The sequence below is a fragment of the Aedes albopictus genome, chromosome 2 (assembly GCF_035046485.1).
Source record: "Aedes albopictus strain Foshan chromosome 2, AalbF5, whole genome shotgun sequence".
Lineage (NCBI taxonomy): Eukaryota > Metazoa > Arthropoda > Insecta > Diptera > Culicidae > Aedes > Aedes albopictus.
Genome location: NC_085137.1, coordinates 406,025,921 through 406,041,285, shown reverse-complemented (window position 1 = coordinate 406,041,285; position 15,365 = coordinate 406,025,921). Strand labels below are relative to the sequence as shown.

The following is a 15,365-nucleotide window of genomic DNA, read 5'->3' as shown; positions in this document are numbered from 1 at the left end:
CGAGCGACCCCTTCAGATTTGTTTGAATAAACTCACAACTTGGGCAAGTGACTTAGGACTGGAATTCTCTGCTTCAAAGACGGAATTCGTTATTTTTTCTAACAAACGGTTGTTATCTCCAGTGCAATTTCATATGTACGGTGTACAGTTATCTCAGAGTCTCTCGTATATGTATCTCGGATTATGGTTCGATTCGAAATGTACGTGGAAAGTTCATGTTCAGTATGTTGTACGGAAATGTCAACGGCGTATAAATTTTTTACGTACCATAGCAGGAACATGGTGGGGGGCCCACCCATCGGATATGATAAAATTGTATAAAACAACGATTCTATCGGTAATTGAATACAGCTCATTCGTTTTTCACATGACAGCTAAGACACATTTTATTAAACTCGAAAGAATTCAGTTCAGATGTTTAAGAATCTGCCTAGGTTTGCTGAACTCTACGCACACCCAGTCTGTTGAACTGATAGCTGGTGTGATTCCTCTGACCATTCGCTTCTTTGAATTGAATTGCAGATATTTAACGAGTTCCCATATAGCATCCACAAAATTGATGACACAATTTGACGCACTGTTTAGAATCCACCCACAGTCGAGTTTTCTCCGATCATACAGAGAGTGTCTCGTGTTACCAACATCCCCCTGCTTAGATAACTTTTACGGTTACAATGTTCCGGCGCGCCCTTGTCAATTGAATGTCAATACCTCTCTTATAGCCCATATAGCCGAGGCGGTAAACGCACGGGTATTCAGCATGACCATGCTGAGGGTGACGGGTTCGATTCCCGGTCGGTCCAGGATCTTTTCGTAAAGGAAATTTCCTTGACTTCCTTGGGCATAGAGTATCTTCGTGCCTGCCACACGATATACGCATGCAAAATGGTCATTGGCAGAGGAAGCTCTCAGTTAATAACTGTGGAAGTGCTCATAGAACACTAAGCTGAGAAGCAGGCTTTGTCCCAATGAGGACGTTACGCCAAGAAGAGAGAGAGAGAGCCGAGGCGGTAAACGCACGGGTATTCAGCATGACCATGCTGAGGGTGACGGGTTCGATTCCCGGTCGGTCCAGGATCTTTTCGTAAAGGAAATTTCCTTGACTTCCTTGGGCATAGAGTATCTTCGTGCCTGCCACACGATATACGCATGCAAAATGGTCATTGGCAGAGGAAGCTCTCAGTTAATAACTGTGGAAGTGCTCATAGAACACTAAGCTGAGAAGCAGGCTTTGTCCCAATGAGGACGTTACGCCAAGAAGAGAGAGAGAGACCTCTCTTGTTCAGAATTTTGCAAACCTTCCGAAACCTTTACTACCAGTTCAGGTAAAACAGTTATATATGGAAGCTTTATCAAATATCAATGCGGATGCAACGTTTTTTACTGATGGATCTCTGGAGGCGGATAGCTGTGGATTTGGAGTTTACAATTCAAATCACCAAGTATGTTATCAATTAGAGACACCGTGTTCAATTTATACAGCCGAATTGTTAGCTATCAAATACTCAGCTGATTATATAAAAACTCTTGCTCCTAGAAATTACTTGATTTGTTCGGATAGTCTTAGCTCACTAGAAGCGCTGAAAAATATTAGGGTAACAGCCAAAACTAATTTGATCATCTTGCATATAAAGGACGCAGTAGCGAGTCTTACAAAGGATCGATATGTTATTACATTTTTGTGGGTACCATCGCATTCTGGGATTGAGGGTAATGAATTTGCAGATATACTTGCCAAACATGGATCTCATTATGGCGAAATTTACCACCATATTCCAGCCACCCAAGATTTTCATCCTTTAATCAGACAGATGCCTTTAACGTCCTGGCAAGAAAGCTGGTCTAACAGTGAAATGGGAAGATACTGCTTCAGTATTTTACCTAACGTTAGATTATCTTCGTGGTTTTCAGCTTTGCAGTGCAACAGACTCTTCATCAAAAATATGTCGCGTCTGATTTCGAACCATTACACACAAAACGCATCTCTTTTCAGAGTCAATATAGTCAACTCTAACGTTTGCGACTGTACCAAGGATTACGGAGACATTGATCACGTTATTTGGCTATGTGAGAAATACGAAGAAAGAAGGTCCGATATGCTACGAGAACTCGAACGGAACAACCGATCACCACAATCCATACGAGATGTGTTAGGACAAATGGATACAGATATGATGAAAATCATCAACAATTTTATTGTGAATTCAAAAATTCAGTTATAATTAATTAATTACATTATTTTTGTTTTTTAGCTATCAAAACTAACAAAAATACTTTTTGTAAAAAGAATATGCAAAACTAACATGATATATCGGCTCCGATAAGGTATTCCAATGAGCCTAATAAACTAGTTTGTAAAAAAAAAAAGATATAATCCAGCGATATCTTTTGAAAGTATACAAAATCAAGGTTCCAGAACGAATTGCAGCAGCGCACAAATACCAACATGAGCTCCTACAAGAATCCTACACAGAACTAGTGGATAAAATTTTGAATGATTCCCAGAGAGATTTCATGGACAAATACGAGAAGAAACGTTTTAAAGAATCCCAGAAAGAACACCTGATGAAATCCTAGAAAAACTTTTGAAAGAATATCAGAAGGAATTCCTGGAGGGATATCACAAAATAGACACAAATGAAATGAAATGAATTACGGAAGGTAAACATTGGTGAATCTCAAAGGCAACTCTTGCATGAATTTCAAGAGACTGTTTTGGTTAAAACTGAGAATGGTTTTCTTAAGAAATTCCGATTCATAGTAGAATACCTGAAAAAAAAATCCCAGATTAAAATTGAAAAGGGGCATCTGGGTTAATCCGAGAAGGAACTTCTGAAGAAATTTCAGATGCCAGAAACGTTATCCTCGAAGCATTTTTATTGAATTCCAAGAGGCAACCTAGATGATTTCCACAAGGAGCTTCTTAGGGAATCTTAAGTTCTAGGGAAGTTCCAAGTGACTACATAGACTAATTTCTTGAGATTACATAAACATATCCTAGGAAAAACTTCTATATGTATCAATAAAGTAATACCTGGAGGAATCTCAGAAGATTCTTCGTTAAGATATTGTAATCACGTCCCGGAAATTGATCATTCCCGGAAGTATATGTCATTCTCAAAAGCATCGACTCGGGTACTGTTAGTGTAATATGCGTCACTTTTGCGTTCAAAGTATCTCAAATTCTACTAATTCTACTACTACTTTTAATACTGATACTACTCTTTCGGAAATTGCTACAGAATTCCTCAAGGCACACTTCAGAAATTACTTTAACAGTTCACTCAGAAATTTATAAAAGGTTTCTTACAGAATCCTTCACGATCATTGAGATCCTTGCTGGACTTCTTCTAGCTACACCACATAACAGGAAATACTTGAACATCAAATGCATCCTCCAATTCGATAGCATTTAAACTGACTCGTCATGCTTTTTACCTCCTTGTGATTCACCAGCATTAAATACCCAGCAATTGCAATCATTCTCGATCATTAACCAAAAACCATAATGCCTCAAAATTAGATCAGAATTCATTGAAACACCTCTCAAATCAACCGAAATTGGTGCCAAACTGGTTCGAACCGCGTTACAAAATTAGCAGGCCAAAATATGACCACCTATTGCATTGCATTAACTGACCGTCACCCATTCTCAATGGGGCAATTTGGAGTTCGCGGTTTCAAGTGCACATCAGCAGCAGCAGCAACAACCAGCAACGACTGCTGGCTTACGCGCGGTGGTGCGAATCGTATATGCACACCGTCAAAATGTGTACGACATTACGTGTGTAAATTGGTCGTTGTCATCGTCGTTGTTGTGGGGGGTTTTGCTCCACTCATGACGACGACGACGATGACCAGCAGCAGCAACACTACCACTGCGGGCCGCCAGCAATGGTAATGTGTTTTGAAATGAGATGGATTAACTCAATCAACGGAATAATGTCAACCGAGTTTACATTGCCGGTTTGTTTGTTTTGGGGACAACTGTAAATAAGCTCAACCTACCACCGACCGGTGAGAAGATTTATCCGAACGCATCTTCGAAATATTTCTGCTTCTACATTTGGGGTAGTCGGCTTACCTGGAAAGATAGAGAACAAAGAGATCTTATAAGTTTGACATAACAAAATTACTTTCAGTGCAAAATACTATGGTATTTTGGAATACCAATCCGTATGATCAATCATGATTTTTAATTAACTCAACAAACATTACATGTATGTACAGGAAATTAAGTGGAATTATAAAACAAAAAACTGAGGTGAGATTTGAACTCACGACCCTAGTACGCTTGGCGAGTGCTCTACCAAGTATGTACCAACTAAGCTATCGATCCAAATAATGACACGATATTTTGGTTGTAGTAAGAAAATTTAACTCGCTCTTCGTAGACATGTACAAATGAGATGTATGGATTTGTTTTTTTTTTTTTTTTTGTTTTTATTAACGTGTATTTTAACTTAGATGCTAATTCTACACTAAAATGTATGGATTTGTAGTTAGGCACAATCGATGGAATTTGAGGGAAAATCGACTAATTTTCATAAAAAAAAGTTCAAAATCAAATTCTGGCACCAATTGGCGGAAACTGGTAAATTACATTCATTTTCGATTTGAAGCTTATACTATCTCTAGAGACAAAAAGTCTTAGATATGGAGTGGTCCAGGCTTGAATAATTTGAAATGATTATGGAGTAAATCAGAACTGAACTATTTGCCTCCGAATTTCTCAAGGCCTGAATCAGACCCCGAATCACTTAAATATGAAGTAAATCAGTTCTACACACTCAGAAAAAATCATGCAATTTTCGATACCCTGAATCTGACATATTCGAGCGTCTTCAAAGACACAAATTTAGAAGTCAAAACACGTAAATTTACGTATTCCAGGACACTGCAAAATAAAACCTATTTATTCTTAGCGCCTACAGCAATCGCTAGAACTGATTCGACAGATAAAACATATAAAAATAAAATATTCGCATGAATTCGAACGCTGGTCTGCACATTGAGATGCATATCCTCTACCTCTTGACTAATTCACCGAGTTAAAAGCTGACTGTTAAATATGATACTAATTCTACGTTTCTGGTGAAATGGATTCGTTGACATCTAACACCACCAGTACTTACATGATGCGAGTAAAATTGAGTATAGTTTGTGGTTCAGTCTTGAAAATGGTTACGTTCTTTGATGACTCCGTCTCGCGTAAATGTCCGAATTTTCAATTGTGTACAACACTTGAAAGTACCAGACCTAAATTACTTCAATATGAAAATAGTAGTTTACGCAACAAGGTGCAGAATGACGATTTTTACAGCACGAGTCGTACATTTATCCAACGAGGCTTGCCGAGTTGGATAATTACGACGAGTGCTGGAAAAATCGAGTTCTGCACCGAGTTGCGTACAACGTTTTTTGCAATTTCATAAATTACCCTTGAGGATAGTTTTTAACAAAATTTTTTCATCCAACTGCACACGGATGTTCATAGCCATGTTTAAGAAAATCTGATCATAACAGGTTATACTGTGCAGTTGTCACAATTTTCCAAAACTGCGTCCAGAAAGCATCAAGAAGTTGACCAAAACTGAAAACAGTGCTGTAATGGTTCATTACGCAACGCAAATCAGTGCTGTAATGAACCATTACAGCACTGTTAATTTGGTGTAGGAAAGTAGGCCTTTTCCTGTCAGATTTGCATGAGGTAAAACAGCCTATTACGATGAGAAATTGCAAAAATATATGTATGCCACAAATGAGAAGCGAAGCACACCCAAATAATACGAATTTAAAGTGATTCATACACGAATGAAACAAATTTGTTACCTTCCGGATGCTAATGTCCTGCAGAAGAACTTTGCCAAAGACTCTAGCTTTGGTAAAGCTGAAATCTTTCTTGTGCCATCAACTGACAGAATTCTGAACCAAATTATTGTAGTTGGTCATTGGTCGGTTTGATTGAAAATTGTATCTTAAAGAGCTTTCTGCTATTTCTCATCGTAGTAGGCTGTTTCACGTGGCGCAAATCTACCAGGAAAAGGCCTACTTTCCCACACCAAATTAGCAGTGCTGTAATGGTTTATAGCAGCACTGATTTGCGTTGCGTTATGAACCATTACAGCACTGTTTTCAATTTTTATCAACTTCTTGATGTTTTCTGGACGCAGGTTTGAAAAATTGTGACAACTGCACAGTATAACCAGCTATGATCAGACTTTCTTGAACATGGCTATAAAAACAGTGTGAAGTTTGATGAAAAAGATTTGTTAAAACTATCCCCAAGTGGTAATTTATGAAACTGCAAAAAATGTTGTACGTAACTCGGTGCAGAACTCGATTTTCACAGAACTCGTCGTAATTTTCCAATTCGTCGTTGGATAAATGTACGACTTCTGCTGTAAAAAATCTTCATTCTGCACCTTGTTGCGTAAATTACTATTCTCAGACCACGAACCTAAGAATTGATGTGTGGAAGGGAAGTGGTTTGTCCAAAGTCTACGCTCCATACAATGATTTGAATTTTTCTATGATAACATAGCCTACTGAACCTGTCCCTAATCAGAACCACAAGACAGTTTAAAATGCTCAAATTGACATTCCCACTGGCACTAAAATATGAATGAACAAAAGACTTGATAAAAAATCAAATGAAAATAGATCGAATCGAAAAATAGTCGACTGAAGGGCGTTCAGGGTGTTCCAGGTGGTTTTAGAAAGTGTCCCAGGGACTTTCAAAGGATTTCAGGTGCGCTCCAAAAGTGTTCAAGAAGTTTTGAGGATGATCCGTGGGGTTTCAGGGATGTTTCAGAGAGTTTCAGCGTTTCGTTGGGTTTAAAGGATGTCTCAGAGTGTTTCAGCGAGTTTCAGGAGGGTTTCAGCGACGCTCCGGAGTGTTCCAGATAATTTCCTAGGGTTTTGTCGACGTTCCAGGGAGTTTCTGGGATACCCAGGGATGTTTCAGGGGGTATTAGGGGCATTCCACGGTGTTCCAGGGGTTTCCAGAGGGTGTTCGAGGGCATTCCATGAGGCATCGTGAGGTTTCAGAAGCGTTACAGAGGTGTTGCATGGGGTATCAGAGGGGTTTCAGGGGCTTTTTAGAGTGTTCCAGGGGGTTTCAGGAGGCTTTCGCGGCGACCCATGATATCCCAGGGGAGTTCAATGGGGTATCAGGGATGTTTCAGGGTGGTTCAACGGGTTTCAAGAGTGTTCCAGGGAGTTTCAAGGGACAACATTGACAAAACAGCGGAAAGGTAAAGCGTAGGATGCGCTGTTGGTCGATGGTAAAGCGTGTACTGATAGCTTTAGGGCAATAACTGCAGTAGACGTTCGATAAATGCATCATGCTTACGTTTTACCCACTGAATGACGTTCGGTATTTAGGAACCACAACAAACCCCCCGGAGAAGTAAACCAAAAATCGCTTTGATTTGTAGTGCGAGAAATAAGTATAAAGACAGAGCCGTTTTCCATATAAAATAATCATGTTTAGGGATCAAAATCTCTTTTTCTAGCGATTCGATTGTTATGGAATTTTGTCTGCAACCTTAAAATAACTAAAATTTTGGCTTAAAATATAAATCATCATCCATGAAAACGTTTATATCGACTTTTCAGATTCAAATAAGGCCGTTACAAATATTTATTTCACTTTTTGTCCCACTACTCTTTGACTGGTCGAGGGGGGGATACAAATAATAAAGCATTTAATTTGAAAAATATTAAAAACTCATCGGATTTGTTAAAGAATTTTGGGCAAGACCCGAAATTTTGATAAATATTTATTTATCTGCCCCCTCAAAATACAAAATCCAGCCAAAAATTTTTGAAGGCGGGGGAGACAAAAAGTCAAAATAAAATATGTATCAGCCTAAATATAAAGACACATTTTTATATGGAAATAAGTGTCTTTATATTTATTTGAATCTGAAAAGTCTTTATAAACGTTTTCATGGATGATGATTTATATTTCTAGCCAAAATTTTAGTTATTTTAAGGTTGCAGACAAAATTCCATAAGAATCGAATCGCTAGAAAAAGAGATATTGATCCCTAAACATGATTATTTTGTATGGAAAACGGCTCTGTCTTTATACTTATTTCTCGCACTGTATTATTGTACAGTTTGATCCGAAGTGCAAAGCTCTTTATTTGAGAATGGTATGAAAGTTATATACATATAGGGTAATTGATCCGATCATGGAGGAGTTAAGTACTGGGTTCATGTTTAAACCACAATTGTATCGCCCCAAGCAAACTTTTTACATGGATTGAATTGAAAATAATAAAATCCATCCTTAGTGTACGGGAAAATAACGAAATATTGCCACTTTGATGTTGTTATGAGCATTTTATTCGTTTTTATCTGAAAGATCCTAATGTTACGCTGGCCATAAAACAACGAGGGGTGATTCACTTTTGACATTTCTTGCCGACAGATTTTATGGCTCAATCTAGGGAGGCGGTGATTTAAAATTGTTTATTGAACTGTCAGAAATTTTCACTATGTTCACCATGTTAATATTAGCAAATCCTCGGTTCTATATAATTTTTTTGTAATTACATACGTGAATCACATTTCTTCTTTATAATTTTAGGTACACGATCAATGGGATGGCGAATTTCAATCAAAATGCTCTTTCATGGACCCGAGATAGACGATGTTTTTATTACTTTATCGAAGTTCTACTCATGACGCGGGCAAGGAACTCAGAGTTGCTTAGGGGTGATACACAAATTATGTCACGCAAAAATCGACCATTTTCAACCCCCCCTCCCCCCTATGTCACACTTTTTGTATTAGACCTTAAAAATGTTTTGTGTGAGTCGTCACGTTATGAAAACTCCCCCTCCCCCCTAAAAGCTAATTCATTTTTCGACCAAACAGAATCCGTTTCCAACTCCCGGTGGAGTGATCTAAATTCCCCCGGAAACTCCTATCAAAACTCGCTTCGAAGTTCGCCACTCGCCAGTTTACCCAGTTTATCTTTCGCAACTACGCAATCTTACACATTTTCTTCGGAGATTTACTCCCAATGCTCCTCTCACTGTTCCATAGGAAACAACCTAGACCTTTCACCGTCTCTTATCAGAAAGACTGGTTTACAAATTTCAAGTTTCTGAATTTTAATGTATGCTTTTGTAGCGCTTACTGGAAATGGGAAATATAAGAGCTTCTTAATATTAGCCAGCTCTTAGTTCTAAGTCATTTATTTGCTGCCAAGCTTTCACTAGGATTGGAACTAGTCCGGAGCGTCCGGAGATGGGCTTGTCGAGGAACAAAATTTCACGGTAGTATTTGTATAAATGCATAGATAATTAGAAAAAAAACTTGGTATTTCTTGGTTTAGTAACTGGACAGGGTTCTAGCACAAGTGCTCTAAGATAAACGAAAAAACTGACTTAAATTCGTATTGGTATCATATTCAGGGTGTTGATTTGAACTAAGAAAAGACTCGTTGCTCCCCATAAGCATAAATCCGTTGAATGGTCCTTGAAAATCGGTCTTCAAGGAGTCCGTAGCCAATCTCATGACATCTCGCAAATAGGAGCCATTTCACCCAACTGCCAGCTACTGTTCCTTAAAACTGAAATGGTAAAAATTTAATGATAAATTGGAAAAAATAAAGTAATTTTCAATTTCACTAAAACAAAAATCGGCATTGTTGACGTTCCATTGAAAATTTGAAACATCTTCAACACCACAAAGATTGCTTTGATCAAAACCATAAAAATCAAAAGTGTCGGTAAGAATTGTCAAACAGGGGTGATTCAAAATTTATGGCACGCTAGCGTAAAAAGCTGGATTGTTGCGGTATCCCATTGAAATCATATGGGATACCGCAACATTAGGAACACTACCGCAACAGCAGCAAACACATTAAGGAAAATATTTTTTTAAATAGGTTTTTGGGCAAATCTTAAGCAAACAAATGGTGCAATCTCATAATTTAAGCACCACACATCTATTAAAAATACCCTTTGGTAACATTTCAGTCGAAAAAGTGCTCAATTGTCATTAGGGAACGTCCATAAATTACACACTTAGAATAAATTACAGTATTCGGTGAAAAAAATCACCGAAACTGGTCTGTAAACAAGCAAACTACAGTATTACGGCAAAATCGATGAAATTGCGGGAGAAAATCGGTGAAATCTAAGAAATCACCGAAGAACCGGTGAAATCAGACGAATTTACAGGAGACCTGTGAATATTTTACCGAACAGATCGGTGATGGGACTATTTTACCGTACTACTGTAAAATGCGTTTGACAGCCACGCCGGCAGCTTCGAGCATCAGTTCTATTACAATTTGCGCATCATCTCCAAGCAAGACTCTCTTGTACAGTGGCAGCAAGTGTGGTTCCTGATCAGAAGGTCATGTATTCAATCCCATCATCGACGTTTTTTTTGAAAATATTGTTTTTTTGTGCTCGCATAAAATCGCCGTAAATTTGTAAAATTTACCGTACGTGATATTGAGAATTCATTTGTAAACAAACATACCGAACGTTCTGCGGTTTTTACGGTTAATTTGTAAAAAGTACCGAACGTTCCGGTAATTTTGCCAGATGCATTTTCCTGAGATTCGCAGTACGTTCGGTGGTTTGAAAAATCACCGAACTTTTTACCGTACGTTCAGCTGTTGAGATTACGGTAAAATTTTACCGTAATCCGTCATTTTTTCTAAGTGTGTACGTCACGCAAAATTTGACAATTTTCAACCTCCCTCCCCCCTATGTCACACTTTTTGTATGAGGCCACTAAATTTTGTATATGGGTCGTCACACTTTGCCGACCCCCCCCCCCCCCCCCTCCCCCCTCAAAGCGTGACGTAATTTATGGACTTTCCCTTGCCACAACATTAGGTACTATCACAACGATGGGAACAATTACCCTAGACGACAAGTGGCAGAAAGTGTTTTATTGCGATTCGTAGCTTCCTTTCCTAACAGGAAACTATAGCACTTAACTCAATAGTATCAGCGGCGTCATGGTCGCGATTTTTTACGCAGTCAAGTTGGCAGATTGTGAAAAATCCTCGGTATCCAATTACGTAATTTATGCTTAGTCCTTTACTGTCAGATCGGTGTAACACGCTATATATTTCACTCTGTTTTCGCACATTCTAGCGTCTGTCTGGGGTCGGTGCTATGTTGGTCAGTTTCGAGAACAATCACAGATTGGTAGGTAGTTTACAACTTCACGATACACAGATTTATTTCTCAATCACAGAAGTTCACATTGATCATGGTCAGTTTATTACAGCAAACGGAACTAGGTACACTTATCTTTTTGTCAAGTATGGACATTGGACAATCTATTCTGCTATTTCTTAAACTAATAATGGTTCCTAGTCAAGAATCGCTGGGCTTTTTATAATCGAAAGACAAGTAATTTTGGCGGTAAACCCGATCTGTCCCGAAGCTGTGTAAAATGGTCATAGTCTATCCCGAAATGGCTTATAAATCTGATAAGATTCCCACGGTAAGGGCTAATGATTTTCTACAGTGAAACCTTTCAATAGTGTTCCAAAATTAGGTCAACTTTGGCCTCAACACACTCAAAATGCAATTTACACGAAAAAAATACACGGTAATGAATATTATTGGGTACCGGACTGGACACACAAAATTTGATCATTTTCTTTGGTACATCGAGGTCTTGAAATTAGTCTATGCTAGTATCCAATCTGGATCTGGGATAAATTTAATTTTATTTAGAATTTAAAACATTGCCAAATCAAATTGAAGGAAAGTTCCATTAATATTAAAGAGGCATTACATGCTCTTTTCACATGCTATTCAATTGGATTGATTGAATAGTACTACCATATACTAATTTCAAATCGCCCATGACGCCGCTGGTACTGCCAACCGGCGGTGCCTTGTTTGGAATTTTATCGTGAGTTACTGAGAGGTCTGTACTCAGCTTGTGATACACTCGACGAATGTGACAAAAGGCAGAGAAGAGAAGGTCATCGCCGAATTCAGAAATTGATTAAAAGTTCATGCTGCTGGTCGCGACACCTAGCGGTAGAAGTCACACTTTTTACACGGAAAATTTCAACCGTGTTGACATGGAAGAGCAAAGTATTTTTGAGACAGGTACGCCAACTCAAAGATTTCTTCGCAAATAGATTTTATTTTCAATTAAGAAATACTTTAGAGACAAATCCAAAACTATTTATCTTTTGAAACCGTTATTAGGGTACATGATCCATTAGTTATAGTAAGTAAAATATATTATATGAATAGATTTAATAAGAACAATTGGTAATAACTCGTAATAATGCGATATCACAGCTTGTATGTGCAAAAAATATTGGTACGTATACTATATTATTTTCATAGTTGTCGAAAACAACAAATTATTATCCGCAAATGAAACAAACTTTGAAAATCTAAGATATTTAACCTTCCAGGACGCGCGCCATCAAGCAACCGAAACTGCACCGCGCTCGCGCTGTATACGAAAAGCGAGGTTTTTTGGTAGTGTTGTACTTTTTACAACAGCGCGCGCTGAAGGGTTAATAATCACAGTAACGTCATTTATTTATTAATTTTGGTTATACCTGAATGTGATAAATACACTTTAAGCCATGCAGTTGTTTTGACGTTGAGACACGATGAAAACGAAATGGGCGGAAACAAAATAAATCGAGTCGATTTTTCACGCCTAAAAGTTACTTGGCGACGCTAATGAAAGCGAGCCATTTGGCAAGAATATTTTTTATTTGAATCTGAGAAGAGAATTGTCGGACAACTGAGACACAAAACAAGCAGCAAAGAAGGTGTGGCAATTATCCTTTATCCTAATTTTTAACAGAGCTCGAGATGTCCTCGACTTTTTTTGTTAGTGACAAAACGGAAGCTAATTTTGTTGCGTTCTCAGCTCGTGAATAATCAATTATACTACGAATCCAAAATCAAAACTATTCGATTGAGATTCTTCCATAGAGATCCAATGTTTATCAACTCGGTTACCACTTACAATCACAATGCACGGCTTGAATATTTCTAACCTCGTGGTGTATCTCATTCTGTTCAAGTTGGGGTAAATCGATGTCGAATTGGTTGGATTGTCGCAACAAATGCAGGTTGCGACATTGTCATTATTGTTGCGCGATGGTTGAAATTTGATTCAGTGGCCGGAATATTGTCATAACTTTTGATTTTTATGGCAATGCATCCTATACGATTAAATACAACGTTTTAAGAGCGCACACTGCTGCCAACACTGGGAGCAGGCAAGCTAGATACAATTTTCTCTCGAAAGCTGTAAAGAACTATTTTTTTATGTTGACAACACTAGCGTTGCCATACAGCCACGCACTTAAAAAAGCTCGAGAGATACCTTCTGAATTTGCTCATTCTGATACCCACATGCTTCAGTAAAATTTTGGTTCAATTCCATCAAGCCTATGGGGATGCGAGCTTGAAGTTAGTATGAGAAAAATGATCAAATGTATGCAGAAAAGACAAGTTTTAGATTTTGATTGCATCATTTGTAACTCTTGAATAAAAAATGCTTTGATTTTATAATCTTAGTGCTACATTTTATTTATTCGAAATAATTATTCGATACGTAAGGAACACCTGACAAGCCACTAGACATAAATATAAGTTACTTGCACAAAACTCAAGCCCTGGAAAGCATCAAATCACGTGTCAGTCAATTGACCGAGCAGGTGACCCTTTCGGCCGGCACGCAAACCATCGATTTCCTATCGAACAACAGCCCACCGTCGCAAGTCGCCAGGCTTCCACTGCCAAAAATACACACAAAGTACTGATCGCAGCGGTACGGGTGAGGGAACAGCGCTATACCGGTGCCGTGGCAAACGACGGCCGGATCCGTAGACGGTGGCTCGGTTGGCGTAGAGCTGGTGGATTCCGATGTATCCGTCGTCGGTGGATTTTCGGGTTGGGTTGGGGTGCTCGAATCGGTGGTAAATGCGGTGGTCATGGTCGGCGATTCAGCAGTCGTGGTGGATGAAGTGGCGACAGTTGAAGAACCCTGGGTAGAATCAGTGGTTTTTGTTGTAATTTGTGAAGTCAGGTTAGACGATTCCGTATTCGGAGTTGATTCTGGAGCGATGGCCGAAGTCACGCTAGTGGTTTCTGTTGAAGAACTACCTGTCGAAGTGTTGGATTCAGTTGTCTCATCTGTAGTCATTGTAGATGAACTTTCAGTTTGAGTTGTACTAGTCACTTCTGGTATGGCCGACGTTGTGATGGTCGATGGAGTTACAGGTTGCGTTGAAGTGTGAAGTTCAGTACTTGGGTTGCTCGTCGCTTCTGATGTTACGATCGTGGATGTCACTGTGACAACTGTTGAAGCTGCGTCGGATGTTGTAGTGCCAATAATCGTAGAAGTCTCCAAATCTACAGTGGTTGGTGTTTGATGTGTAGTCAATTCGAAAGTCGTGAGGGGCGTAGAAGACTCCGTTACCACAGTGGAAGAGCTAACAGTACTAGCACTACCTTCAGTGGTACCTTCCGTATCTCCGCAATATCCAGGAACGCAGCGTCCATCAGAAAAAAATCTGCCCCTCCTCGCATTCCCTATAATGTGGCAATCCTCCTTCGCACTGGTAGTAGCTAGAGCAGTTGTCTGTATCTGCGATCAACTCATCCTGAGCTGTGCATTGGACATCTCTCATTCGGCATGAAGCCACTTCTGGTTGCCTGCAGGTTCCCGTTACAAGGTCAAAGTACAACATACTTGAACACCTTGCTGAACGAGGGACTCCATTCAGACAAATGGAATATCTGGAAGAAATTTCTGATTATTTGATCTTCTATCATGAAAGCTCATCAACCATACCTGGCACAGTCTCGTCCTGTAGAGTCACCTATGAACACCAAGTCGTTACCGCCAGTTGGGCAGGTCACATCGCAGAAGACGTTTTGGGGAAAGTCGCACCGATCGGTTTCTGCGTTGAACAGCAACCCAGCAGCACACACCCTTGGAACAATTGTGTTTCCAAGGCACAACATATATCTAGCACAGTGATGCGGATCCGGGTGAAAGGATACTTCATCTGGATTGCTACACTTTCCGTCGTCAATGACCTGCCAATGAACACCTGAACACTTCGCTACTGTTTCCGGGACGCATTGACTGAGTTCCACACTGAAGTGCAGTCCATTCTGGCAAGTTTGTTCTACCAATTGTCCACCAGAGCACACGAGATACTTTTCGCAATTGCCAGAAACAGGTAAAATCGGTCCATGCTGAGCTATGAACTGCTCAGAACACGTAACCGAGACTTCTGCTGAAGTCACGGCAGCTATCCACAAAATTGCAAGTACCACTTTTTCCATTACTTTGGTAGAGAGCTTTCGGCGTGATACGAG

General features: G+C 39.3%; 1 protein-coding gene and 1 long non-coding RNA gene across 2 annotated transcripts in view; both read right to left on the bottom strand.

Moving 5' to 3' along the window:
* Positions 1-15,365, bottom strand: part of LOC115268478 (uncharacterized) — a 200,937-nt gene that overhangs the window by 98,542 nt on the left and 87,030 nt on the right. The window lies entirely within an intron of this gene.
* Positions 11,570-14,760, bottom strand: LOC109408039 (mucin-2-like). The gene is made up of 2 exons (XM_062854814.1): positions 14,731-14,760; positions 11,570-14,625 (listed from the first exon to the last, which is right to left on the bottom strand). Exons 1-2 carry the CDS (start codon positions 14,758-14,760, stop codon positions 13,678-13,680), a joined length of 978 nt encoding a protein of 325 aa, XP_062710798.1. The 3' UTR covers positions 11,570-13,677.

Coding starts and splice junctions, on each gene's coding strand:
- LOC109408039 (XM_062854814.1), bottom strand. CDS start 14,760: ATGGAGTCCCTCGTTCAGCAAGGTGTTCAA. Junction 14,626..14,730: donor TCGTTCAGCAAGGTGTTCAA/GTATGTTGTACT, acceptor AGTTGATCGCAG/ATACAGACAACTGCTCTAGC.